The sequence below is a fragment of the Dermacentor silvarum genome, chromosome 8, assembly GCF_013339745.2.
Source record: "Dermacentor silvarum isolate Dsil-2018 chromosome 8, BIME_Dsil_1.4, whole genome shotgun sequence".
Lineage (NCBI taxonomy): Eukaryota > Metazoa > Arthropoda > Arachnida > Ixodida > Ixodidae > Dermacentor > Dermacentor silvarum.
Genome location: NC_051161.1, coordinates 28546011 through 28573382, shown reverse-complemented (window position 1 = coordinate 28573382; position 27372 = coordinate 28546011). Strand labels below are relative to the sequence as shown.

The 27372-nt window shown below is 42.3% G+C and overlaps 1 protein-coding gene across 1 annotated transcript in view; it reads left to right on the top strand.

The window, feature by feature from the left end:
- The first annotated feature begins 231 nt into the window (after positions 1–231).
- Positions 232–27372, top strand: part of LOC119460926 (complex I assembly factor ACAD9, mitochondrial-like) — a 34018-nt gene continuing 6877 nt past the window's right edge. The window contains 17 exon segments of the mRNA XM_037722064.2: positions 232–627; positions 5070–5163; positions 5230–5253; positions 5256–5330; positions 6425–6531; positions 8605–8705; positions 10046–10196; positions 11429–11531; positions 13245–13318; positions 14114–14189; positions 14328–14398; positions 14792–14911; positions 18339–18467; positions 18680–18759; positions 20778–20904; positions 25463–25540; positions 26562–26690. Coding sequence (XP_037577992.1) covers positions 412–627; positions 5070–5163; positions 5230–5253; positions 5256–5330; positions 6425–6531; positions 8605–8705; positions 10046–10196; positions 11429–11531; positions 13245–13318; positions 14114–14189; positions 14328–14398; positions 14792–14911; positions 18339–18467; positions 18680–18759; positions 20778–20904; positions 25463–25540; positions 26562–26690 — 1755 coding nt within the window. The 5' untranslated portion in view covers positions 232–411.

Below are 27372 nucleotides of genomic sequence, written 5' to 3'. Positions count from 1 at the left end.
TACCACATCTGCTGCGGCTTTCGCAAACTATAAACCAATCTGTGCTCGGAAAGCATATTATTAAAGAAAAACTACGTCTTGACATGCTTTGAGAACATGTTTGAGAACATAATGAGGTACTTTGAGCGTCAGTAGTGTGAAAGTTTGGCAGGCGTACACATGACTGTCGATTTGTACGGTACGACGTGCGAGACACTACATAGGTGTCGCTGAAATCAAAACCATTTTGTTTTGCGCCGTGCCTGCCGTGCCCGTCCTCTGCGCTTCTGCGACGCATAGCGCAAGTGATTCTAGAAGCGTGCGTGCGTGTGTGTGTGTGCGTATAGTGATTTTGCGGTAAGCTAACGCAGTACGCATTATGTTCGTGTAAGCTTCGGGCCCTTTGCACACCGAGAAATCCTGCGCTGAAGCATGTCTCTGCTACTGAAACACACCCTGAAGCGTTGTAGGACGTTTTCGCCGAGCCGGAGCGATGTCGTGCTTCTCCTACGGCGCCTCGTTTCTGAAACTGCTCCCGGTCCGCACATGGGAGTGCCGGTCGTCGAAGAACGTCCTCTAGATCTGGCTTTGGGGAAAGTCAAGCGAGAACCTTTTGTCAAGAATATGTTTTTAGGGAAGCTGGAAAGAGTGAGTGTTTTTCTGTCCGCGTACAAGTTATGAAAGCCCGCGCGTGTGTTGAGAAAGGATCGCGCTCGCCAAAACGGCGACGACTACGCAGGAGGTCTTCACGGAGTTCATGAAACACAGTCACAACTCTGTGTGCTTTCTTTATACGCTCGTGGTTTAATCCCAAAGGGGGAAATATGGAGCTACAGTACAGAAACGCGACGCCGGAAGGTGTGTCGCAGCTTACCGGCCACGATCAGCTATGTTTTGAGAGAAGCGTGGTCGAACTTGTGTTTCTCCGTAGCTTCACACATTGATGCAGCGCTCCAATATCCAGACACGTGATTTTGTTTTTTTCTAACTAACGACATCTTCCTGCATTGTATATTTGCAAGTAAAATTTCGCCACTGCTGCCCGATCTGAGTAGGAAATTCAAGAGGAAAAGGGCACAACAGGTGCGCGTAGGATACCTGCGTACAAGGAGAAGAGATTGGAGGGATGGCGGATGTGGTGGATAAACGTAGATAAGAGATCAGCCAAGTATCCTTGTAGTGTTTGAGGAAAGTACGCACACTAAGGTCGTTATACGCTGTCTGTCTAACTAGTTATAGAATTTGTATGCGTTTCTCTAGTGAACCTTCTGAGCAGGCTGACCATAAAAATTGGCCACAGGTAGCGGTATTTCGTTCTAGCAAATCGTGAAATATGATTCTTCTGCAAGCCGGCTGCAACCAGGGTACAATACGTTGCAACCTTGATGCAATCGGCGACTGGCAACAGCAGCAATTGGAGAAAGGCAGCAAAAGGCAGCTTGCGCAATTTCTGGGTATATGCTGCCTCTCTGAGCTACGCGCCGTCAATGCACCACCGTGCAGGTTTACTTTGCAGACCTTGGAGAAGTTGTTGTGACCTCAAAAAGGCATCCTGCCGTCATTGTTAGTTAGCCTTGAAACATGTAGCTCAAACCCAGTGTAGGCTAACTGCCCAATAATTGTAGATAGATAGCCCACAATGAATGAAAGCAAATAAAGTTCTAGTACTGATAAAATTATGTGCTGTGAGACAAACTAATTTGTGGGTTAGCATATGAAAAGAAACGATAAAGCGACAGTGGATTGGGGAGCTTTCCTCCTGCTATGTTTTTGTGTCCTTCATTTTTTCTCTCTGTTCTGTCCTTTTTCACTGTTTTTCTGTGTTTCATCAGAACAGGATGTATGTATTTTCTAATATCTTATGGATAATCAGATATAATATCTGATGGATCATCACTCGAAAGCTGACAACTGCCCTGCTGAAATCATTATCTAAGCAGTGCACTTACTGGGTTTATGTTCTTGCGTCATTTCACCTACAGCCTTTCTGAAAATCTCTAAAAATAATTTGTAGCAAACAACATCTACAAAACTGCACTCCACTTTGGAGTGCACCGTAGTGCGAGGTCATGAGCCAGTCCTGTAATTTTTCTTTTAGTCTTGCCAATCTTACTTTAGGTTACAACAGGGAATAACTGCTCAATGAAGATGTGCTGTATGGCTGCAGGCAACATAAAATGGCAGTATCCAGCATCAAGCTTTGTAGACGATCTGCAGCACGAAGAACTTAATGCTGTGCTACAGATGTATTTGTTGTTTGTTTCTGTTGGGGGCCACCTGCCATTTAACCTTTAAAACATATGAGAGAAAGGATGACAGCTAAAAATTAAAAAAAAAGGATACAGCTGGAAGAGCACAGTGTGCATTATGTACAGAAAATAGGTTATTGGACTCTTTGCTACATGTACAGAGTTCATACTAATGATTGCCCCGATTTCATCCCAGATTTCTGCATGTTGTTAATGGAATTCTAGTAATTTTATCCATGTATATATGAGAGTAGATACAAGTTCTATCTGTGCAGCTTAATTATTCAGCTGATAGGGGACCCTATCACGTGTTTAACCCTATCACGGGCCAATTTTCTGTAGTGGATAAATAAGTATTAATTTGCTTTTCTTTTCAGGAATGAATTGAATAACTCTTTCCTTAAAATTAGTATTTTTTAGATAATGTATTACCGAGATATAATGGTGAAAGTATGCTTTCCGCGGCCCAATAGACACACCAAAGTGGATTAATTTTTTTTTTCCTCTTTCGATCTTTTTTATGTACTTCATCATGTGTGTCAGCCCTTTTTTTGATGCCATCTAAAAACAGCAGGAACGGTTCATGAATGGTTCAGGATCGGATTTAATGAAGTAATAGATACTGATGGGCTAGTTGCTCAGCCATGATATTGATGAAGCAGCATACTTGAAATAGACATGTTCACGCACGCATGAGAAAGGACATACACCAGCACCTGTGTATGTCCTTTTTTATGTGTGTGTGAACCTGTCTATTTCAAGTGTGCTGCTTCATCAATGAAGTAAACCTAAAATTTTGTTGACAACACTCTATTTCAACGAAACCGAAAATACTAGCTCTGAGACAATATAAGCTATAGCGAAGCGAATATTTGTTTGCTCAGCAGATCAAAGTGTCTACTGTGGTCTCAAAAATTTTAAATACTCGGCAAGAACAACTTGAAATGACACGGTCAAGACATTCTGGCCAACAGCTTGGCTTGACTAGCCAGCAGCCGGCAAGCCAATGTGCCAATCCCATCTGATCACACCGGTTGCACAGTTGCATATTAATGACAACGCAAAGTGCCACATATGGGCACAGCAAGTGCCCAATGAGGCATCCAAATCAGCAGGAGACACTTATCTGGACCGTAGGAGGAAGTATACTTGCATTTCTACCACATAGACCGCATTGCCCCTTCTTTTTTTCTTTTGCCAATATCAGCGTGTAGGCTTACAAGGAATGAATATGGGATATGCTGTGAAGGTACATTTGTGCCAGATGCAAGTTTGTTATAACGAAGTTCAACTGTATTTTATATGTGGCAAATGCAGGACTTCTTGTTCACCTTTATTCCACTGTTGATGGCTATTATGGACTTAGCCCCCTGATCATTTTGATGTCCACCGCCGTTCATCGCTGGAATCTAAAATCATTTGTGAGGAAATTGCCAAGAATGAAAGGAAAGAAAAATTCAGTGTGGAACAAGAATTTGAACTTACACCAACAGATTGGCAGTCCAGGATTCTACCACTCAGCTACTCTGCCGGTGCTACAGCATGGAGAATACTAATCCTGGAGATTGCGTTAGCAGCAGCAGCTGTCATGATTAGCTAACACTCAATATACACCTGTGTACTAGTCAGAGCTGCCATCCGCGTCTTCTTTGTGTTCTAGCATGCTGCCTTCCCAGTTGCGGAGCCAGTCCTAAATTAAGTGTTTTCTTTTACATTTAATAGCGTGGGGCCTATTAATGGGGTAACCCAAACGTACATTTGAGAAAAGTCAAACGAATCCAGCAACAAGAAGTTAAAGGGTTTTTAGTAGAGACCAGTGGTTATATCCGGATAGGTAAGAGGAGGGAAAAAAAATAGCTGTCTTTCTGCTTCGCTTAGGAGAGGCACAAATTTCACAGATTAATAAAACTCGCACTTTTTTTTACTTCCTGAAAGGAAATTCTCTCACTCGCACATGCGAGTGTTCACTCCAGCTAACACCACACGAAACAATCCAGGGCTTGCTGCACATTATATTTTGCCAGCTATCACCTCACTGCTTCGCGCTGTGGGTGAAACTAATTTCCTTCTTGTCTTTGCACATTTGCTACAAGTGAGCCTGCATGTTTTGCTATCATTGAAATTCAGGGATGTCCAGCTTTTCATCCATTATTTTTCGAAATACCCCCAAAGGCCATCACGAGGAGGGTATTACTTATGGGGCACCAACATTACACAAGTACAGCTCGACATAGCACAACTTTTCACAAATAAATAAATTGCTGAAGGAGAAGCAAAAATTGTGCAACAAGATAGTGCAAAACAGTGAGTGTAATGGCAATGGCTACACAACAAAGTGGAAGCAAGCTGGACACATTGCTTACAGTACTAAACAAGATATTGCAAGATGTATGCAATATGAACAAAAAAAAAATAAAATAAAAGGACAAACAAGAGCTACAGCTTCCAGAGCAAGCTTTTTGTATATAAGAAGGACAAAAAAAAAAAAAAAAAAAAAAACGTCTTGGAGGATAAGAAGCTCAGGCGTAACACAGCCATACAAGATTTTTAAACTTTGTTGCGTCAGTTTCCATGGCTTTGTTTGATGAGTGTTCTTTGCATTCTTTCAGTGATCTTGCATAAGGTGATGTGTGACATAATGGTAGCTTTATTTTGTTTGGTGATCGCGGTGCAGAAGGACGACTGACAGTGGGATTAACAGCTCGTGATGCAGCAATGTGTTGGGATAAAGTTTGTGAAGAAGGGATAAAGGAGAAAATTCGTGGTATAGACTTTGAAGCGTAGGCTCTTATATATCAACATTCAGCTCTACGACAGAGTTCCTTACTTTTGAACTTGCAGGCGATGCTGGCGTACCCGGAGGTGCTTTCAAACGAGAAGCTTGAGGAACTCGAGGCTATGGCAGAGGCTGTGCGGAGGTTCTATGATGCGAATGGTGAGCTCGATCAATTCACGCGTGTCATCAGTTCTGATGTTGCTGACCATTACTCTGCCGTTTCAGTGGACACTGCCAAAATAGACAGGGAAAAAATATACCAAAGGAAATTTTGGATGGCCTAAAGTCTCTAGGGCTGTTTGGACTACAAGTTCCGACAGAATACGGTAAGGCAACACCTTGCTTATAAAAATGTATATTGCACTGGTATGTTTACCTTGTTGTTGACTTCTGTTAATTTTAGCAGACTAGGTTGACCGAACTTTCTGGAAACAGAAAATTAAGGCACAAAATAACAACATTAATTTGAACATTTGCACCACAACACAATTGTGGAAATAAATTAACCATCTAATCCCAGCGAATTACACCTTTTTTTATGACAATTCAAGAACACTGCATTTGTGCTTTGTTGGACATGGCAGAGCCCTGCTATACTTGCAGGCTAATGACATACATTTGTCAGATGCTATAATGTATGCATAGTGACCATGGTGTTCTGCCACCTGAAGGGGGGGTTATTGAAATCAAATCCATACAGTGTTGGCCACACACCAAGAGGGCCAGAATACACTTGAGTGCAGGTTCAAATAAACCAAATTGGTATACATTAATCCAGAGCATTCCGCCAGTTTGTCTCATAAGATGCAGCACAACTTTGAGATGTTATAGACCAACAGTTACTGTCACTCAAAGCTAGCGATGAGTTTCATGAAATCTATTCCACTTGTTGCTGTGATGCAAAAAGATGCATTTAGAGCGCAAATATGCATGGTACAACATATGAAGACTTTACGGGCAACTCTCCTACCTTTTTCTTGGCTCTTTAAAGAAATTAAAGGCAACAGTAAGTTGTGATAACCAGAGCATTTTTGTTATCTTGAGTGTTATTATCACAGATCAGCTTTAGATGTTTACCTCAACTTGAATGAAATAATGTATTTGCTGTTAGGTGCAATTTGTGTCTGCATATTGTGATGGCTTCTGGAAGTTTCTTTTATTAAAAATATTTGATTTTACTTGTTGCTCACATTATGGAGAATATTGCAAGCCATACTGATAATACTCATGTGGTTGACAGTGACATCTGTCAGTTAGTTGCCTGAATAACCAATTGTTGAGTGATCCCCTCATGAAACTTCCTATGCCTGTCACATTCTGCTCATACTTCTTTTTGTTATTCTAAATTTTAATTCCAGGGTCATGTTATCGGTAGTCTGCCTAAAATCACTGTAAATGCTTGCATGTCTCGCTGTTCTAGGAGGTCTTGGGCTGACAGCTACCGAGTATGCAAGGATCTGCGAAGTCACTGGAAAAGATGCATCCGTTGGTGTCACCCTTGCTGCACACAATTCTATAGGCATTAAGGTCTGCGAACCGTTTTTTTTTCCTGCGCTTTGGTCATTAGGGTCATTTTTGTCTCTAGTGAATTGGAAGCCACTGTACACAGAGCCAAAGATTCAACACATTCACAGCAGTACACTTGTAGGATGTGCTTTAGTGTGTGGCTTCGAAAGAAAACACATGTACGCAGTCCACTGATTTACGCGCTCCACTCCTCTCATTTGACTCCCTCGCTAAACGCTGCGAGGGGGTGCCACATGTTGTTTTCTAGTACTTTGCCTCGCTTGACACTGTCATCCACAGCTGTGGCTGCTATGTGAGGCATTTGACGCTCTTACCATGTGCTCGTAGTTTGCTACGGAGTCAGATGGAGTTCACTTACAAAGGCTTAAGGGTCATGTTTGAAACAGCATTAGCTGTTAATGCGAAGCATTCCTTGCCTCATTCTTGGCACCTTGTTGTAGGTAGGTAGATTCTTGTCTCGGCTTTAATAAAAAGGAAACAATGTGTGACCAATGGTGGAATCGAACCTTTGTCGGGGGAGCACAGCAGCCCAGTGTGCACTTCTATCCTTGTTACAGCTAGCGCTTTGAGGCGCCATGTCAGACAGCTCTGTCTCTGGGACCGGCCCACTTTCTCCAGCACTGTCCTCGTAGCATTTTTTGCTACATAGAAACTGCAACATTGTACCAACTTCACGATTGCCCAAATTAATCATGCTTTAACATCTCTTCGCTGAAGCACAAATAGCATTGTCGTTTTAACATGCACCACATGACATAGCCATAGGTACGTACGATTGTGTAACACGTAGTTGCTGATAGCGTCACAATCCAGGTTTCTCTCGCTTACACTTACACTATCCATGTAGACCCCAACAATCGTCATGCCGTAAGCTTGCGTCGAATGGCTGGCATAGATATGGCAGCCATACGATTGTCTTCGACGTGGTAATCTTTGTGCTGCTGTCGTCACACACACATGCACTCGCAACCTGCACACTCATTTACTCAATTTACACAAACAGGTTGGTACATCTGGTAATGGTTTGTGGAACCCCAGACAATGCTGGATAGTCAGGTAACTGAGAAATGCTTTGCATAACATCGATTCCCACAGTACGTGGGGTCTACAAAATTTTAATTAGTTAGTTAGTTTATTAGTTAATCAGTTCGTTAATTAGTGAGTTAGTTGGTTAGCTAGTTAATTAGTTAGAGAGGCACCATGGGCATGACAACATGATTGGGAGAGACCTCTCCCTGCACTGGACGCATGCTGATGGGGATCATGACAATTCTGAAATCGAGTCCTTCAGCATGTAATGCTATGCATTTCTTGATTCATTGTCTCTGGTTTTCATGTAGTTGTAACCAACAAAGAATAGAGCCCCTCGGTTTTCCTAATTTTTGCTCACCGCATAGCTGAAGGTCTCAACTTTAGCAGTCCTGATGCCACGAGGTTGCCTGCTCTTATGTTCATGTATTATGTGAAGCCTGCGGTTTAAAGGATGTTCACCCGCCTACATGGCCATGAGGGGTGCAGGCTGTTACTCTCAGGGTTAGATCTAGTATGCATACACAGATACCCAAGATAGTGGACTGCAGGATGGCCGCCACGGTAGCTCAATGGTAGAGCGTCACACGCATAGTGCGAAAGATATTGGTTTGGCCTGTTTGACCTGTGACAATTTTTATCCGCTTTCATTTTCTTATTCTTTATTATTTCTACATTTCAATTAAAGGAATATAAATCACTTCCCCTATGCTTTCCCTGGCTTCATTATCTGTTTGCTTCATATGATTGTTACTAACAAAATTAGAGCCCTGGGTTCCCTTTATTCTTCTCACAGTTGGTAAGAGTGCCACTTACACAGGCTGAAGGTCCATGTTTGAAACAGTAGCAGTTGTTTATTAGTTCGTTAGCTAGTTAGTTATTATAATGCCATTGGCGTAACATTATGATCGGGAGAGGCTACTGCTGATGGGGATCGTAACTATACTGAGACTCCGTGCTCCTGCATGTACTGCTACAAACAAGCATGTTACAGTTTGACTGTTTTTCCTTGTAACATCTATGATTCCTATGGTTTCCTTGCAGGGAATTCTCTTGTGTGGGAATGAAGAACAGAGGAGAAAGTATCTGCCAAAGCTGGCAACAGGGGAGCACATAGCAGCGTTTTGTTTGACTGAACCTACGAGGTTGGTACATTTTGTGAGTCTTATTACCGACATCTCAATACACTATTAGTTTCCTGTGCAATCGCATGCAGAAAAGGCAGCCAGAATTCTCTGCAGGACCACACGGGACACTTTTTATTTCGATCAAGATAGAACGAGGCTTCTGTTTTATAGTCGCTACGCAACGACGAGCTCATATAAAGATATAAAGACAAAGCTAAGGCTAGGAGGCTGGAGAGAACAGGTGCTTTGTGTCTTATACCCATCATTGGTTAGACCAGTATGTACCAGTACTGTTTACTGCTGAGAACTATGTATAGCCTCTGTATTCCAGTTCCATGCATATGTTCTAAATGTTGTTCGTACAAGGACTGGTAAATGTACAGGGTGTTCCAGTCTTAAAGGGGACACTATGTGGCTGTCGGTATTTTGTTGCCCTAGCTGAAAGGTCCAACTGTGCACTGTACAGGTGGGTAGAAAGGTGCCAGTGCTGACAAACACACGTCATCTGCTGCAAAGCGAGGCGATTATGCACATGTCAGAATGAAAATTTCGCACGTGCACTGCACTCATGTGCATGCTTTAACCGTTGACTGCACTGTGCAAGTTTCCTTACCCTTCAGCTCAATTTCGTGTTCAAGCAGCAAACAATATGTACACTCCAGTTAATTAGGTGCATTTATGTCTTGCTGATTTCTCTCATTACTGAACTCTATTTTGTCATCGCCTTCATAATGTGTGTGCAGTTTACAACAAATGAAACATGAGAAGACAAGTGCACAACCTTCAGGTCTTTTTTTGTGCCATAGTAAAGCACACATTGGGATAGGATAAAAAATCTGCATGTAGAAGGCACAAGCTCATGCTTATGCCACTCAAGGTTAGCCTTGAGTAGCAACCTTTTGACCACATCATCACAGAGTGTGTAATCTACATGAAGCTGCACACTCTGATTATCATGTTTCATTCGTTGCTAAGTATGCCTGTCTGATTAAGGGGTCAACTGTGTCTTCCATTTTTCTTTGTCCCAGTATGTTTAATGCCCTAGAACATAATTCCATAGCCTAGTAATCTTTTTATAGCTTGGTATGTAATTTTTCTCTTGGTTCTAATTATGTGTTCATGCTTTGTTATCTCATTTCTTTCACACTATTTGCTTCATTGGAATGAACCATTGCATTTGTTTTATTTATTGCACCCAAAGAAAGAAAACCCTGCCAGCAGAATCATCATTGTGCTATTGTTATGTTGTGTATGTTTAATAGAGCAAACTTTCTTCCGAGAAATTTCAAAGGATAGTGCAGCAAACTTTTGTTTCTGTAGTAGCTGCCAAAAGAGATCCCTTTTTCTCATTCACGCAGTGGTAGCGATGCAGCATCTATTCAGCTCACGGCGACGCCTAGTCATGACAAAAAGACTTACTACCTAAATGGTAGCAAGATCTACATCAGCAACGGTGGCTTTGCTGATATTATGACTGTTTTTGCCAAGGTCAAAGTGGAAGGAGTGGATGTACGTATACCTCAACTGCAAACCTCCGGCCTGTGATGATGTCACTTATTTTGGCTGTGTCTTCCAACTGCTGCAAAAATAATGCCCCCAATAAGCTTATGCAACCTAGTTTTCCAATGTTGCAGTACTCCAATACGAGTGCATACGTAGGTTATAGTCTTGTCTTGGGTTCTCAGGTGTCATTAAGATATTGTCATGCTACTGTCTGCTTAGCATGCACAAACACAGGGTTCAGTTGTTGAAGATCAGGGGAAATGATGTACACTTGGCATAGTGTGCAAAAGTGAAAATAGTTGTAGTAAGGTGATGCTTTGTGTTTGAAATTTTGATAAATAGCATGGTGGAGTTTCTGGGCTTGGGTAGCACAGCTAATTTGTTGATCCCTTAGCATTTTCCATGCTGAAGAAAGCTTTGTTACTCAGCTTTTACATAAGTTAAATTCTAGCAGCATTTCTGTTTATAATGTTGGTAGAAGTGATGCAAGTGCAATTTTGTGTAGCTTATAAAAGTGGTGTCCAAGAAATGCTTAGGCACTAGTATGTATAAATAGAGCGACTGATACGAAACTACAGCACTGTCCCGCTGCTGTGCTTGCATTGCACATTAGTATGTGTACTTACAGGGTAAATTGAAATGTGAACAAGTTAGGGTGCCAAATAGAATGCAATCTTTCATTTCTGCTTTCGCAAATACATATAATACCACCATGATTCTGGCTTGTAAGCTTAGTGTGAGGCATATACCATCTTTGGTGACAGGATGAGTAGTGGTGTGGGATCATGCTGTTGAGTTATTACCTGCGAAAGGTGTTCTACTTTGTAATTTTGTGTTCCTGTTTTGTTTGTACAGCATTGTATGCAACATAATCTACAGGTAGTCTTAGTGAGATTCTGAATAATCAACTGCACGCCTTACTAGCTCGCAGCCACCTGAACCGACACTATGAAATGACTATAATGTCTGGCTCTGGCTAAAGTAGTGTTTGTATTCCCTGGTTTTATAGCTGGAAAGTATGAAAGAAGTGCCAGGCATTCACAGCATGTTTTTGCCGTGACTTCGTGTGTTATAGGCATCTTACTAAAGCTGCATTCTTGTTGCGTGCACCGAGCCTCTATATGTATGTAACTAAAGTTGTGTTGCTTTGATCTTATTTTATATATTGCGGGTTAGCCAGTGTGCATGTATGAGCATGATTTTTTAAAACTTTGTGTATTTTTTGTTTTCCTCTGCAGAGAAAAAAACATGACAAGATGACGGCATTTATTGTGGAGAGGGCCTTTGGTGGTGTCACCTCTGGTGCACCAGAAGACAAACTTGGGATCCGAGGATCAAACAGTAGGTTTCTTTTCTTCTCTTTTTTAAATTTTATTTTTATTTTATTTTTTTAGGTCTTGTTTCAAGGCTTGCACAGATTATGTGCACAAGAATTTGTCGTTCGAGGCATAACAGGAGCAGTAATGTGGCCGAGACTTGTGACCAAAACATAGTATGCCGCATACTGGAAGCACTAAAGAACACAAATAATACGTGACCAGAAGTAAACTTACGTCTACAAGTTGTAATTATACGAAGCAGGTTGTTATTCCGCTGAAAGTGTCGCCGATCAAAAGTAACTGCACCGAAAAAGTCGCAAAGTGAGACTTTTATGTCTGCATTAGTACTTACTTAGCTTCTGCATCGTTGCCTTCTTTGCATGAAACAGAGTATGGTTTGTAGTAATCCTGGATGAACAGATAATGAAGACGACAAAGACTCTAAACGAAAGTGCCGCTATCGTTACCTGCCGAGATTGCACGCAGTGCCACACGGAGAACTGCATAAAGACTAAAGTGCGCCCGTCACGGCCTCCGCGATAGCACAGAAGGCCACGACAGCGGCACTTTAGCTGCCGTGCACAACCGAATTCCGTGCTTCGGAACTTCGCATGCGCCCTCCTTTTACCACAACCGGTTTTGAAGCGCTCGTTGTAACAGTACGCCACTGTTGAAAGCGTTCTGTGATATCCGGGCGCGGTTTCAATAGGCAGGGTCGCAAAATTGTAAATGCAGTGAAATGTGGTCGCTATAACCGATAAACCATTATAGTGGGGGTTCGACTGTAGTGGTGTTCAAATGTTTTGAGTATTGAATACAAATAACATGGTCACTGTCATTTGAGTAATATACCATTCCTAAAATTTAAACGTTTGAAGCCTTATAGATTGTTAGTAGCTGAATAGTATGTGATGAGAATGGTTGTATGTCCGTGTTGGATGAACTGAAGCACTGCAAGGCCATGTCAGATGTGTGTCATTAATCTATCTCTACAGAAAGTATTCTGCAGTACTGTGAGGCACCAGTTTTGGATGGGGCAGGTGAAGCACTGTATTTTTCTTTAGGTGAAAGCTTTGTATACCCCATGAAGCGTACAATCCAGTGAGCGTCTGGCATTAACATCCGATGGCAAGAAAACCCACGTGACCAAGCGATTATGTCACGCTCCTGGTGCTGAACCTGCTGCGGTCCGCACTGCGAAATCCCACGATGAACAGCCACAGTGTCGGACAGACGCCGTGGCCCGCATCCAAAAAATTTACTTTGCCCAATTCGAAAATTGACTAGAATCTTTAAGCGCACAACCAAACGAGGACGGTGAAATACGGCGGGAGACACACAAGTCTCCTGTTGTCTTTGTGCAAAGTCATAATTGACTTGGCCCACCCTTCAAATTGACTTTGCCCAATTTGAGCACACGACCAAATGATAAGTATCATGTGGAAGAGCCAGAGTGCTTTCGCATTCATGTAAGAAGACTTGAGTACCTCTGCAATTTTTTTTTTTAGATTTAGAATCTTGTGGCAAGTAACTTGCTTCCTTTTTCAAAATAAATATTCATCGATTGGCTCGATATCATTTTAAAAATTTCACGTTTCGAGCACTGTTGGAAAACAGTAAGCAGCAAAACACTGTCACCTTTGCATACAATTCTGCGACTTGTTGGATTTTTAACACCAGAGTGACACAAATTCAACAGATTAGAAGGCTAATAATGATGAACCTTGCATTGCAGCAACATCCATATTTTTTGACAACACACCGGTGCCTGCTGAGAACATCTTGGGTGAAGTTGGAGATGGGTTTAAGGTGAGACTAAGAAGTGCTCGACTTTCTACGTAAAGTGTTTGCCATGCATGTAATGGCCATGGCTGAACAAGTCGTCATTATATTGCTTTTTCTTTTTTTATTATTTACCTGTAGCTCTGATAAGACAATGAGAAACGGTGTGTGTTGCACTGAGGCTTTGAAGAGGTTCTACAATGGTATATTCATTTTCTTTAGGGAGAATGGATAGAGGAAATAACAAAATTATGCGCACTAAACCCACCCTCTTAGTTGTACAATGAGCAGTGGCAGTAATGGTGCATAGTCCAAGAGCGTGGCTGAGTTGAAAAGGTACCGACTTGATAATTCTCACTTCTCATAGTTTTTTGTTCAATGAAGTTCCAGGCATCCTAAACCTTAGAAAAATTTTGGCAAACATCAGTGTACCCCTAACTGATTTACTTCAATGGTTGTCTCAAAGAACAAGTTTTTATTTCTGTGTCTCGGAGATAGATGCGCCATGATATCATGAAACAGGGACTCACTGATAATGCCAATGATGCCAGCTCCATCATTTCGAGACTAACTTTAGCATCAACTTTAAATATCTTGGAAATGTTTTCCATACCTTTACACTTGCTAAGTGTCATCCTTCTGTGTGCAAGAAGCATGTGGTAGTGTTTCTACAACTCCAGATATATGTCTGTGCTACACAGGTACACACACATTCTATATTTCATGAAGGGCCTTTCTGAACAGCTCTTGGTGACAAGCTTTACTCTGGGAAGCTTGTTAACTCTGTGTTTGCATGCCCATCTTCGACCTTCTCCCGTTCAGGTGGCCATGAATGTTCTTAACAATGGGAGGTTTGGAATGGGAGCTGCTTTGGCTGGGGGCCTTAGAGAACTTATTGGTAAGCATATTCATACTGCGTTTTTAACCAATTTTTGCTAGGATAAGCTCTGTTACGGGAACTTTTCCATAACTAGCATTACTTGTTTTACACCATACATTCACTGATGGCATTGCCGGCATCTTTCTCACTTTACAGGGTACACCTCAAGGTATGCTGTCGAACGGGTTCAGTTTGAAAAACCCCTGAGTGACTTCCACATGACCAAGGTGACCACCTTTTCCCTAATCAACTTGTAAATAAATGTAATTTTTAAGAACTTCGTAGTGAAGTTTTGAGAAATGATAAGCTTATCTAAGAGACAAGTTTTGCCACATTTCATTCAATTGAAAGGGTATTTCATTGGCAGCAATTTTAAATTTCTTGCCATAAGAGTTGGCAGTAATAAAATGGTGAAGTGTTTCATGGTGTGAATCAGTCATGGCACTTGTGATTCTTGATAGCACAACCCATCATGATGGGAATGAGTGGAATAAGCTATTTTTGCCGTGAAAAAAAAAAAAAAAAGTGTAGTCAAGGTTTCTGTTCATGCTAAGTAAGGTCAGGTAAGCCAAGGGCTTGCAGTGTCTGCACTTTCAAGACTTCTGCTGTGTTCATTTCAGGACAAGATCTACAGGATGACAAGTTTGACATATGCAATAGAAAGCATGGTGTACATTGCATCTGCCATCATCGATGTTGTTGAGGAGCCTGATTGCGCACTGGAGTGTGCCATAGTGAAGGTAACTTCTCACTTCGTGCGATTTTTCTTGGAATGAAATGCCTAGGTAGTGGGTTCTTTTGTTTTTTTTTTTTTCCATTGACTGTCAGAAATATCTTGAATATGGACTGGTCTCTGTAATGCAGCATCTAGGATAAGCTTTGAATGCTGCCTTGCATGTGTCAGCAGTGCATGGCAGCCAGTAGCACGCACCGATGCATATTCTATGCCTTCATTGAAAGGAACCTACAGAAAACACAGTAGTACAGTCAACTTTCCGTTAAGTTGACCTTGGCGGGAGCGACAAAACTGATCGAATTATCCGGCAGGTCGAATTAGATAAGATGCGGAAAAAAAAACTTAAAGCGCACTGCTGATTCATTTGCAGTACTTGCCCGATTCTAACACGCCCCCAAACCAAACGCACGCACGCTTGCACTGTGTCCGAAGTAGAGAACTAACGTAGTGGTAACATTAAAGCTTCTAAAGAAAACTAAAATTTAATGTGCACCCGATTTTTTTCGAAGAAAATGGGCAAGAATATGTGTTCTACAGTGGCGGCCAGTTTGCTGAAGTCAGTTTTTCCACAGGGTCTTTAAAGTCAGCTTTGCCGCAATATAGCCTCGTTATGCGGCAAGGCATATGACCGCCGCGAACGCGGTGTTTTGCCCAACTTTCCTGGGAAAGAAAGACAGCGCACATTAGAATTGAGTAAATACCGTCATCAGACATTGTGAGCTACCGTAATTGCTTGAAAGTCTTCCTAGGGTACGCCGAAAATAGGCGTTTTGACGGAAGATAACGTGTGTTGAGTGCATTCACTGTCCCCTAAGCTCTGTCCAGACAGACGCTGCCACTGTAGAGGTCACTATTGGGGTCACCATAGGGGTGAGGTGTCTGCGTGCTGACTTGTCAAGTTCGAATTAACTGATGAAGGCCAATTTTAGGTTCGAAATAACGAAATCTCGGGCCCATACAAATGCATGGGCGCTATCGAATTAACCGAAAGATTGAATTAACCAGAGCCAAATTGACATAAGTCTGCTGTTATGGAAAACACAAGTTTTCTTGCTGAAAATTCTTATATCTACACATCCTGGCTAGTTAACAAAATATACTTTGTTTAGCTGAATGTTCTAATATAACCTGAACAGCTTGAGGTTTTCTTGTTTAGCATATAATAGATTCAGCATTTTAAAATTAAGCTGAAATTCAGGCAGGACAGATTTAAAATATTCCCTCATGTCTCTCTTAAAGATACTGACAACCGATTTTTATGGACCCAGTTTTTATGGCGCAACGGAAAGCTCACCCTCGGTAGTGTTTACACCTGCAGCGGTTACTTCCAAAAGCGCCTGGATATTTTGTAAGCAAAATTTTTCGATCTGAGCAGCCTTTAAAAAAATAGGAGTCCCTCCTCCAGTAACGCTGAGAAGTGATAGCAATCTCGATAGCCCGCCTCGCAAATTGTGAAAGCCGCCCATCGTCATGCTTTGACTGGAGGGAGTGAAACTGTGGTTAACCACCTATATTGTCACCTTTGCAACCACTTTTAAAGGTAACTAGACCGGTACAATAAGTTTGCGTTGTTGTACAGACCTTTCTTATAGTTGTACCGCATTTTTTCCCATGGCTGGTTGGCCCCCGGCGTTGTTAATCTGTCGATAGACGAGCCAAGCCAACTGATCGAAAACAAAAGCGAAGGCAGTGCCACTTTTCTGCTCTCTACGTACGAAGGCTTATCTGTACATTGTAAGTTAGAAAAAACGTATAATAGAAAGAATGTTACTGCATTTCAATAGTATTAATAAAAAGACCAGGAAACGCGTACACTAGTAGAAGGTCACGTGGTAGACCTCATAAGTATGTTCATGTTTTTGCCATGTGGGGTGCCAAAGGTCATTTTTCGCGACATTTAGTGAAGAATTAAAAATATAAATCTACGTTTAATGAGAAAAACAGGGCCTGTTCTAGCCAATACGATAGACGATCTTTCCATCAGCGGGGTTATCTCAACTCATGTTCTGGGCAGTCGTCTGCCCAGAAAACAAGCTTTAGCTTGGGCCCAACTCTGATGCCACCTATTCAAATACATGTAAAACACAGAAATGCTTTTCTGATGTAACCCCTAGGCAGATTTTAATGAAATGAATTGCATTGGAGAGAGAAAGTTATATTCTAGTGGACTGTTAGAAGTGTAATTTTGATTTAGGGCCTGCATTTTTTTTTAAAGTTGCCAAAATGAGGTAATGTTGAAAAAAAAAGAAGTGCGAAGTTTACAAATGTGTAACTGCACTAAAAGCACATATAGCAGTTCCGTAAATTTCAACCATTACAACATCCAAAGTGAACAAATTTGATATATTAATTTATATCTCAGTCTAACTCGCATATAATACATCAGTTTAGTTCACTTTAGATGTACTGTTAGATGCAATTTACAGAATTCTGATATCATCTTATTGCAATAGCAATTATGTGGACACTCTAGGTGCATTTCCGCCGCCGTCGTCACCGTGATGTTCCATATGAAGTGCAAGTGTGGCAACATCATGGCCATGCGCCGTATGCTGTGTGTGCGAGTGAAAGCATGTGAGGGTGAGCCGAGGATGGTGGCTCGATCTGCTCGATCTCGCGCGCACAAGGGAGGAAGGCGGCGAGGAAGTGCGCTGTCTTCTATCGCAAGCAAGGCACGGGGTGGGGTTGTAGTCTGGTGGCGTGTGGCGCGGCTGAGCTTGGCTGCACGGGCCCTATCTTGAAAGCGATCTGCAATGGAAGCAGAGTCTAGGTACCCCAAAGGTTGATAGCTTCGTGTGCGCTGTGTTCTCGCTGCTTAGTTGCGTTGAAGCGAGAGACAGCAGGGAGGTCAATTCGCTCGCTGCTGCTGCCGCTCTTCCTCACGCCAGTGTTTTGACAGCGAGTGTCTGCAGTCATCGAGTGAGATGTGTTCACGTTCGCCTGTGCGCTCGTGACACCATGCTTGTTAATTTAGTTAGTGAGCGAATGTTCACAAGTTTATACGGCCGGTAAAACCACTATCCTTACTTCATATAGCTTTCTAATAATTTGTTATCACAATGGATGCCTCGCCTTTCGTGCGGAACTGCTACTCTTTTCATTGATGAATTAGAGTTGTAAGCTTTATAGTTCTGATTTCCTTTAATTTGCTATGTTCAACAATTTTTATTAAGAAATTGACTGCCTAAATAAAAAATCCGCTTCCTACAGTCCCTATGTGTTAATGTTTTCGTTTAAATGCAACAAAACTCATCAAATTTTCTGCTATGGCGGAGAAAAATGGTTTCTCCTTTCCCATGTATTTAGATAGGAGCCCCTGAGCTAAAGCTTCCTCTTAAAGGGTCTCCTGTTGCTTAATCCTGCACATTGTGGAGTTTGAACTTGCTATTTCTCCATTTCCTGCCATATTTTTCTTCATGCATGGCCTGCAGGTGTTCAGCTCAGATGCTGGGCAATATGTAGTCAACGAGTGCCTTCAGATCCATGGAGGTTCGGGCTTCATGACATCACTTCCCATTGAACAGTACTACCGAGACACAAGAATACTTTCAATCTTTGAGGTGAGCCACTTGTTGCAGCTTTCCTTCTCATTAAACCACATTTGATAGCAATAGCATTTCTTTAGTGTGTGGGCTGTGAGATTCATTGGGTTTGGGGTCACACAGCTAGCTTTCTCAGTGTGTATGGCCTGTTGATTGGGCTATGCGAGCTTACATGATAGTGTGAGCAGTTGTCGAACTTGTGCCTTATTTCTTCCTGGTTCAATATTCAGGGAACGAATGAGATTCTCCGGCTATTTATTGCTCTGATGGGACTGCAGCACACTGGAAAGCAGCTGTCAGAGCTCATATTGTGAGTATATATATTCTATGATTGTATAATTTATTTTGTATATGTGCATTTGACTTAGGCATGTCATAAATGTTATTGCATGTTCACTCTGCATGAGATGGGTTCACTCTATGAAATGTTGTGTCACAAGCATTGTAGCTAGCATGATGAGCCCTTCATTATCAGATGTACAGTCTCCGCTGATATGAAATGGAACACCGAGTTTGTGTTCATAGCTGGTAATTTTTCTTGTTTGTGCTTTCAATGAAGAAAAATTCCATGAGCACGATTCTTCAACAGGAGAACAGCATAACAAACAGTAGTAAGCGGGGTTCTGACTTGCTCGTTTGCAAGGATCACTGTTTGAACACAAATGAAGTGTTCTCTTTCTAAACAACAACACCTAAGTCCTTCACGGGACAGTCCTGCGGAGTGCCCCATGGAGTGCACACGTGGTCCTTCCAAATATGCCGAGTTGTCGCAATCAAAGAGGAGCAGGCTTGGCTAGTTCCTCTTGCACCCGAGTTTCCCAGGTGGCATTAGCAGCAGAACACTCGCGGCATCTCTCATACTACTGCGTATCTACCGACTACCGGTGCTGCACGTGCTATGTGGGAAAGCAGGGGCCGTATTCTGCAACGCTTCGGTTTTCGAAGGATTCGGGTTGGCGGTGGCGTCACATTGGTGCGGTCCGTTGACGTATTGAAAACAAGTGGAAGGACAGAGGCCAATCGGCGCGAAGGTTTTTTTTTTTTTTTTTTGTGGCAGTGAACGTCACAAACCGAGTAAAAATATAGCAATTTACAAGTGCTTCTTGGTAAATAAAAATAATTTGTTCATGGTATTGATGAGGTTTATATTTTTCGTTATGAATCGTGTGCGAGTTGTACTGGCAGTGAGTGACTTACCGAATTTTGTTTACTTCGGTTGACCCATTTATGCCGCTAGGTGGGACGTCGTACGCTAACTTCGCGTTGCGGCCAAAATACACACTCAAGTTCCTCGCACAGTCGAAGCGCTGTCTCTTTTGACAATCTGAATTGTCACCTGAATTCCTCGTCTTTCATCTCAAAGGCGTCTTGTCGACGTCGAGGTCGTCGCTGTCTATCACGGAGGCTCACTAAAAGCATGATAACAGGCGCCACAGGCACTGCACACGCCGTCATTTTGTTCCGAGTGCCGCGATCTCGCCCGTGCACACGGCACGCACCGGCTCTGCACATGGCACACCACGCTTCGGATCAGACTGAAGCAGTGCGCGCGGCTTCGCTTCGTAGCAGACGACAAATTCGGTTTCCGCGTGATTGACATGTGCGTGACGTCATCAAAAAATGAGTTCGCACCCTGAGGCGATGGCGTCACCCAGGCGGCGACCAATCGCTGCACGCAAACCGAATTCTTCGAAAACCGAAGCGTTACAGAATACGGCCCCAGGATTCCAGGAGACGTAAGAGCCATGCAGGGAAAACAACATCAGGAGATGGGGAAGAGTCGAGCGTCCCCATGCGTCATGTAACGGTTTCATAAACTTGACAAAACTCAATGAAGAGTTGAAAATGCTTAATCCAATCTGCAACTGTACTATTCAGATTCTTCTGGAGACGCAAGCAATGTAGTGAAACTGAATTTCAGTGAAGTAATTGGTATCTGAAGGGATTAAAAGAAAAACATCACACACAGTGAATGTTATGAACCAGACATCTCAACTTAGCAGTGAGCATACTAAGAAGTGTTTCGTAATGTTCAGATGCACTAAAAATTGCATAATGAAAGTAATTAATTATGAGCCAGTAACAATTCACTACTTTAAAGAAATGCGGACGTTAGTCTCCAACACTATATTGCCATGAACAACAATAAAAGAAGCTGCAATGTCCTTTCTCAGTGAATTCACACTAAATCGTAGAAAAATTCACATACTACTACCCTGGACTGCCACAGTAGCTGATCATTCGCAGTAATTGATTTGCATCCAGTAATCATAGTCTTGAAACTTCATGCCACAAACTTGTCTCCCGCTCTACTTATTTGAAATACAGGAAGATGAGGAATCCTCTAGCCAATCCAATAACGGCGTTACAGAAATTGTGGGAGCGCCGCCGTGATGCTGCCGACAATCCAGTACGCGATTTGGACCTTTACACTGCTCTGCATCCATCCTTGCAGGTAAGCCACTGATGCCATGCTGTGTTGTCTCTGTCACGCATCAGGAAAATCTTGTGGGCGGGGGGGGGTTGCACTTTCGAGCCAAACTTAGCCACTTTAATGGGCTCCTCACTAGGTTTGGGCATTGCAAACAGACAAGCTCTGCACTTAAAAATCATGCAGTGGCAATCGTGTCTGTAAAGTATCAATGACTGCAAAGTATGAAAATCACTGAAATTTCAAACAGAAGCCCATGAGCCCTTCCTCTCGAGCAAGCCTCACATTTAGCTAGAGAGTCAAGGTCAAACACACACAAGTGCCTCTACACAAAATGCGCTGCCTGCAACGTCACCGATTATAGTATGTGACCTCAGTAAATCGTCCAATGCAGAACATGCAATACCACGATTGGGAGTGCACTGCACAGCGAAACAAGGAAGAGAAGAAAAAGAAAAGGAGGCGGGGCTCATGATGTTCATGTGACATTGTCCTTCGACTGCTGTATGGGAGACGGCAGGGAAAACATGTCGCTTACGGATGCTAGTTGTGCAGATGGAGAGAGTGTCTAGGTTGGTAGCGAAGCTCACCTCCTGGAACCATGGCAACGAATCATTTAGATTTCTTCTATCTCCTCTAATAACGAACCAATTTGAAAAAAATTCTTGCTGTAAAACTGTCCCTAGATGGTGGAACTACAACTTCCAGTGTGATAATGATGAGGATGATTTATTGGCATCCCCTCTGAAACGGGGCAGTGACAAATAGTCACCTAGCCTGCTTGAGTTAATCAGGTATACACAGTGAAAGCTTGTTAATTCGAATTTCACAGGGACGTTTAACGAGTTCGAATTAAACCGAATTCGAACTAATGAAAGTCATCAAAAAACAGCCAGAATTGATACCGGATTACTAGAAAGCACTTGACCAAAGCACTTGACTTCTGCATTGTGGACAAAGCTAGAAAGCATTGACCAAAATAATCTGTGATCATTTTTTGATTCTTTGAAAGAAATGGTCATCAGTTTGTCTTACAAAGCACGAACCTGACGCATAGCTTCATCTTCACCCTTCTTGAAGTTGAAAAATAGGCGCCGACACCGAGCACCTTCATTACAGTAGCCGACGAATTTTCCGGACTTGATGAATATTCTGAACTTCATAAATGCACCGTCAGGGTTTCAATAGAGCTAATGCAATTTTGCGACCGATTTTTCAGACGAATTTAGGCCCCAAAGTTCGATTTTCCGGACTAAATCGCTCATTTCGAGCCATGCTAAGCGCTCTTAGAGACTGCCATGTTGGATTTTCCGCTGGCTTGGCCAGGCTTAGGTTTCAGTGGCCTGCTCTACCTTGGTTGACAAAACGCTCCTAGTGACGGCATTTTTTCTGTTTCCTTACTGCTTTTGGTCAGCTCTATCGCCATCGCTTATTGCGGGTTCCTTTTTGTTTATCACTGCGCGGCGGTGCTCAGTTCGGCGGCGCGCAGTTCGATTTATTGATGGAGGAACCGACGCGCGTGCAAAATAACGAGTTAGTTTAGAAATAGACACCTATGCTGGGTGGCCGGAACACGATAGTCAGTTCGAATTATCCAAAAATTCAAATTAATGTGGTGTGAATTAACGAGCTTTTACTGTACATGCTTTTCGTTCTAGCATTTATGTATACATCTCCTTAATCTTTTTTCTCTTCCTCAAAACTTCTCCGTCGACCTTGTATCACTACCTATGCCTGCAATGAATCCGGTCGTAACAATATCTTCCCTGCTTTTTTTCCACCAATACTCCAAATGTCTCTTGCTTATCTCGACTGCTGACCAGTTGATACCTTCGTCCACTTTAAATCCAAGTGCTTCTGGAAGGTGTATGTTACCTACAGGTCTCACTGGGTGAATCCCTTTGCATTCCATTAGTATGTGCTGAGTGGTCTCCGGATTTTTGTTGCAGCATACACATGCCTCATCTTGTTGCGAATATTTGCTCTGGTATGTCCTTGAGCAACCAGCTTGAGCCTCAAATAGCAAGGCACTGCCCTTTGTGGGATCGTACAGATTTTCCCTTCTAATTTCTTTCTTCACGTTCTTGTATATCTCAATGGTCTTTCTTGTTTTCATTCTTTGCATCCAGTTCACTCTCTCTGTTTCTCTCACTTTCTTTTCGATGACTCTTGGTTGTCTATTTACACTTTCAATTACCCTGTACAGTACTTGATTGGCAGCTTTCTTGACCTCTTCCTCTATTCCAAATTGGTGTATAACCAAAATTATCGATGGGACCTTGTTGTGACGATAACATCGATGTGACGATAACAGCAAAAAGAAAATCTGTTATAGAATATCCAAGAAAACAGGTTGAAAGATATTTTATACAGAGGTCAGATCTGCTAATATAAATACAGTGGAACCTCGATTATACGTCCCCCGGTTATGCGACGACCCGCATTTTACGACGAATTGGTTTGGTCCCGGCAAAACCCCCATAGAAATAATGTATTAATAACCTCAATTATACGACGCAATTCTACGGTGACCTGCCTCATACGCGTCTCTGGTACTGTCTGTGGAAAATAAAAGAAATAAATTCTAAGCACACTCAGGCTGGCACGCAAGCACACTGCAGGCAGCTGATAACGGGTGTGCAATACCGTATTTACCCGAATGTAACGCAACCGCGAGTGTAACGTGAGGGGTGACTTTCCAGTCATGCGAAATAAACAAAATAAAACTGCTAATGTAACGCGAGATGAACGGAAAAAGAAATGGTACCTTTATTCAAGGAATCGCAATTCGGAAACATTCTCTTCCCTCATCATCATTATCTGATGAGGAGACGGGGCTTTCCTTGGGCGGTCTTCTCGGGCGATCGCTTTCGCGAAATTTCATGTGACTCAGCAATGAAAGCGCCCCGACAAGTGTTTCCGGCGCTGTCCTAAGCTTGCAGTCAGCGCCAAGAGAGCTGTCGGAAGTATACTTCGGAAGCTGCCAAGTATACTGGCAGCTTCCAAAGTAGAGCTGCCAAGTATACTGTAGGAAATAAACTGTAGTGCCGGGACGAGCTGATTCTCGCGAAAGCGAAACTATCTCCAAAAGTGATCGCCCAAGAATTGTCATCTTCCGTGCCGTCGAGCTTGTTTGAGATTTAAATACTTCTTAAAAGACCGCACAATAATTTCATTCAGGGTCAGTACCAGGCCACTTTATGTTGCACAAAGCCTTCCCGACTGGCCTTGCATTTAAACTGGGCCTGCCGCTGGTCCTGCCATCCGCAAATCGTTGACTCCTTTACGTCGATGCACCGAGCCGCGGCGGACTTTCCTAGCTTCATGGCCATCAAAATTGCTCGTCTCTCGAAGCGACCGTCATAGCGAATGCGCTGCATCACCATAACGTCGCGAATGAAGAGCCGAACCACAAAAGGCCGTAGGGTATAACAGCACCGTAACCACTCACAAGCACAGCGAAAACAGCGTCGATTCCAACCAAAAACAAGTTTTGACTTCAGTCGACTTGTCTATGGATTGGATCGAGACGTAAAGTTACAGGTTGCCAATGTAGCACAAAAAATCGTGGGATTTAGAATGTTCGTTTTAAATTGGTCAATTTTGCCATTATTCGAATGTAACACGAGGGCCGAGTTCAGGTAACGAAAATTATGAAAATACGGTAATTTTTTAAATAGTGTAATCTACCTTCCTTGGAAGCAGTGCAGGTTCGTGCCGCGCGCTTATTCAGGTGGTCTGTACCCGTTTTTTGGACAAGACTGAGCGTCACTGCCGATATTCTTAGTTTTTCGATTATACGATGGTTTTGCGTGGTCCCCTCAAAGTCTTATAATCGGGGTTCCACTGTACAGAAGTGCACCGCCAACACTACTATCAATGCTGTGAACCACTGGTACTAATCGCGAGGGTACAAATTTTACTGTTCTTGGCGATCATTTGACTGTGTCTATCATAGCAAGGATGTAATTAGCAGTTTTTATGCTCTGTGGCCTAATACTGAAGCATTGAAACTAACTGATGCTACTAACAGTACAGGCAGCTCGTAAGTGTTGCACCATTTATGAGAATGTCTGTCCAGGATCAAGTTGTTGAGTGCAAAAAAACGCTACTTGTGTCCTTCCTAGAGACTGCTTCACATGCTGCAGTGCACTATCTAACACTCCTGCACAGATTGCACTGACCACTGTTGGCATTGTTGTGATCTGGCATTTTCACAATGTTGCTGACCTCAATATCAGTGTGTATTTGTGTGGTTTACATGCTTCCTGTGCTGTACCTGTTGATGAAACACGACACATCCCAATGTTGAAATAACTTATGTGCACCACATAGGTGTCGAATTGTTATCATGCGACTCATCTCTGTATGCATTTGATAAAACCATTCCATGTGTATGAACTGTTTTGGTGTTTTAAACTAACTAACAACTAACTGCCAGGAGCGCACCTAAAAAACTAAATTGTGGGAGTTGTGGGTGTGAATTCTGCATTGTGGACAAGCAGAGTATGTTTTACAGATATCCCATCCTTGACAGTACTTGATTGACATTGATTATAGTGCAAGATTTTTCTTGTTGCAGGATGGAGCAGACTCGTTGGAGTATTGCGTCAAACGCCTGAAGTACACAGTAGAAATAGTTTTGCAACGTTATGGAAAGGCAAGTATGCCAACAAGTGTGGTGTTGGTATTTTCCCTCTCTCTTCTTATGCTAGCTCAATTCCTTGATACCTTATGGCATAAAGTTTGTGCAGTGTTCTGATGAGTGCTCCTCTCTGAATTGATGAATGCTTAGCTGTTTGTCCAAAGCACTTGTGTTCTGATGAGTGCTCCTCTCTGAATTGATGAATGCTTTGCTGTTTGTCCAAAGCACTTGTGTTGATTTTCCAGCAGTAGTTTTTCGCTGCATTTGATAACCTAGATAGTTTTTAGGGAAGGCATTTTGCATGCAGGCATTAGTGTAGACCCATTGTATTAAGATTGTTAAATCTCTTTTGTGTTCTTATTTGCTTACCACAGTAAATATATATTGTGCCAAATGTCACTTTTTATCTTCGTTCCATTCTTTCTGTATGCATTGCTACACTTCTACTATGCTAATTTTTCTTGTGTTCAAAGATATTTCAAGGCTACATGTTTATGCTTGTTCAATGATCATCTCACCCAAATATGATCAAATAACATTATTCCAGATATTTCAGGACTACAGAACTTTGTTATAATTAATCAAAGTTGAATAAGATATGGGCTAAAATAAAAACGAGACTTATTCGCAAACATATGTAAGCCTGGTTATGGGACAACTGCACTTATACAAGCAGATATATGTACAAGTGGCATAAAAATTTGTGGAATGTGGGTTCTTAAAAAAAAAAAGCAAATTTCAATCCAGTTCTGGCGCTCTGCCTGTAAAACAGTACGTACAACACTATAGTTGGTTTCACACACTAGTACAGGGTAAGTAGTTGAAGATTGGACGCTGACTACAAAAATTAAAAGTAAGAGACATTTTGGCCCTAGTAAAGTAAGAGGCACTAGTACATGTAGCAAATCTTAAATCTAGGCTGCATGCCACTGGGAAATATTCTGCTTCTTCTGAAACCCCACGCCCCGTAAGCTTGCGCCAGCTGTGCACACACAGCAGTGTGTTTGTTGTTGTCAAAACTTGTTCACTGTTGCAGGAAATTATTGAGCAGCAGATGGTTCTGTCCAACCTGGCGGACATGGTGATACAGATCTATGCCATGGCCTGTGTTCTGGGTCGTGCATCACGATCATACTGCATCGGTCTTCCATATGCAGATAAAGAGGCAAGAGTTCTTTACCCCCTCTGTAAATAATGTTTTTGTTGACACAACTTGCACTCTACTGTAGTTGCAGTGGGAAAATGCAAATTAAATATTAAGTTCAGATACAGATCCAGGTGAATGTGCAGCCACTCTGGAAAAATATGACAGATGCAAATAGAACAATACTGGTATGTTGTGATATCCTTGTTGCATCAGGGTGCTTGTCTGCTTTTCGTTATGATCAATCTTGACCTTTCTGCCAACAATATCAATGCTGTCAAGCTACTCACTTGGTTACAAGAGCATTCCAATTGCTAGCTAAGGCGGTTTGATGTGCCTAGACTCCTAGAGGACTACTGTTACGTCATGTGAGACACTGTAGCAAAAAATCTGCAATGGCCGTCATTGTACCTATCATGGTGGCTCAGTGCCTGTGGCATTATGCTGCTATGCAGTGGGTCGCAGGTTCAGTTCCCAACCATGGCAGTCGCATTCTGATGGGGGTGAAACGAAAAAGAAAAGTTGCGTGCACTATGCTTTTGGTATAAAATTGACACTATAGAAACTTTAAATTACTTTAGATTGATAAAGTATATCTCTCAGCACTCTATTTACGTTAGTATAGATTTATTATTTAGTAGAAAAAATGAAGTTCAGAGCTCCAATGTTTGAATTTCATGCCGAAACCTAGGTGCTGGTACGT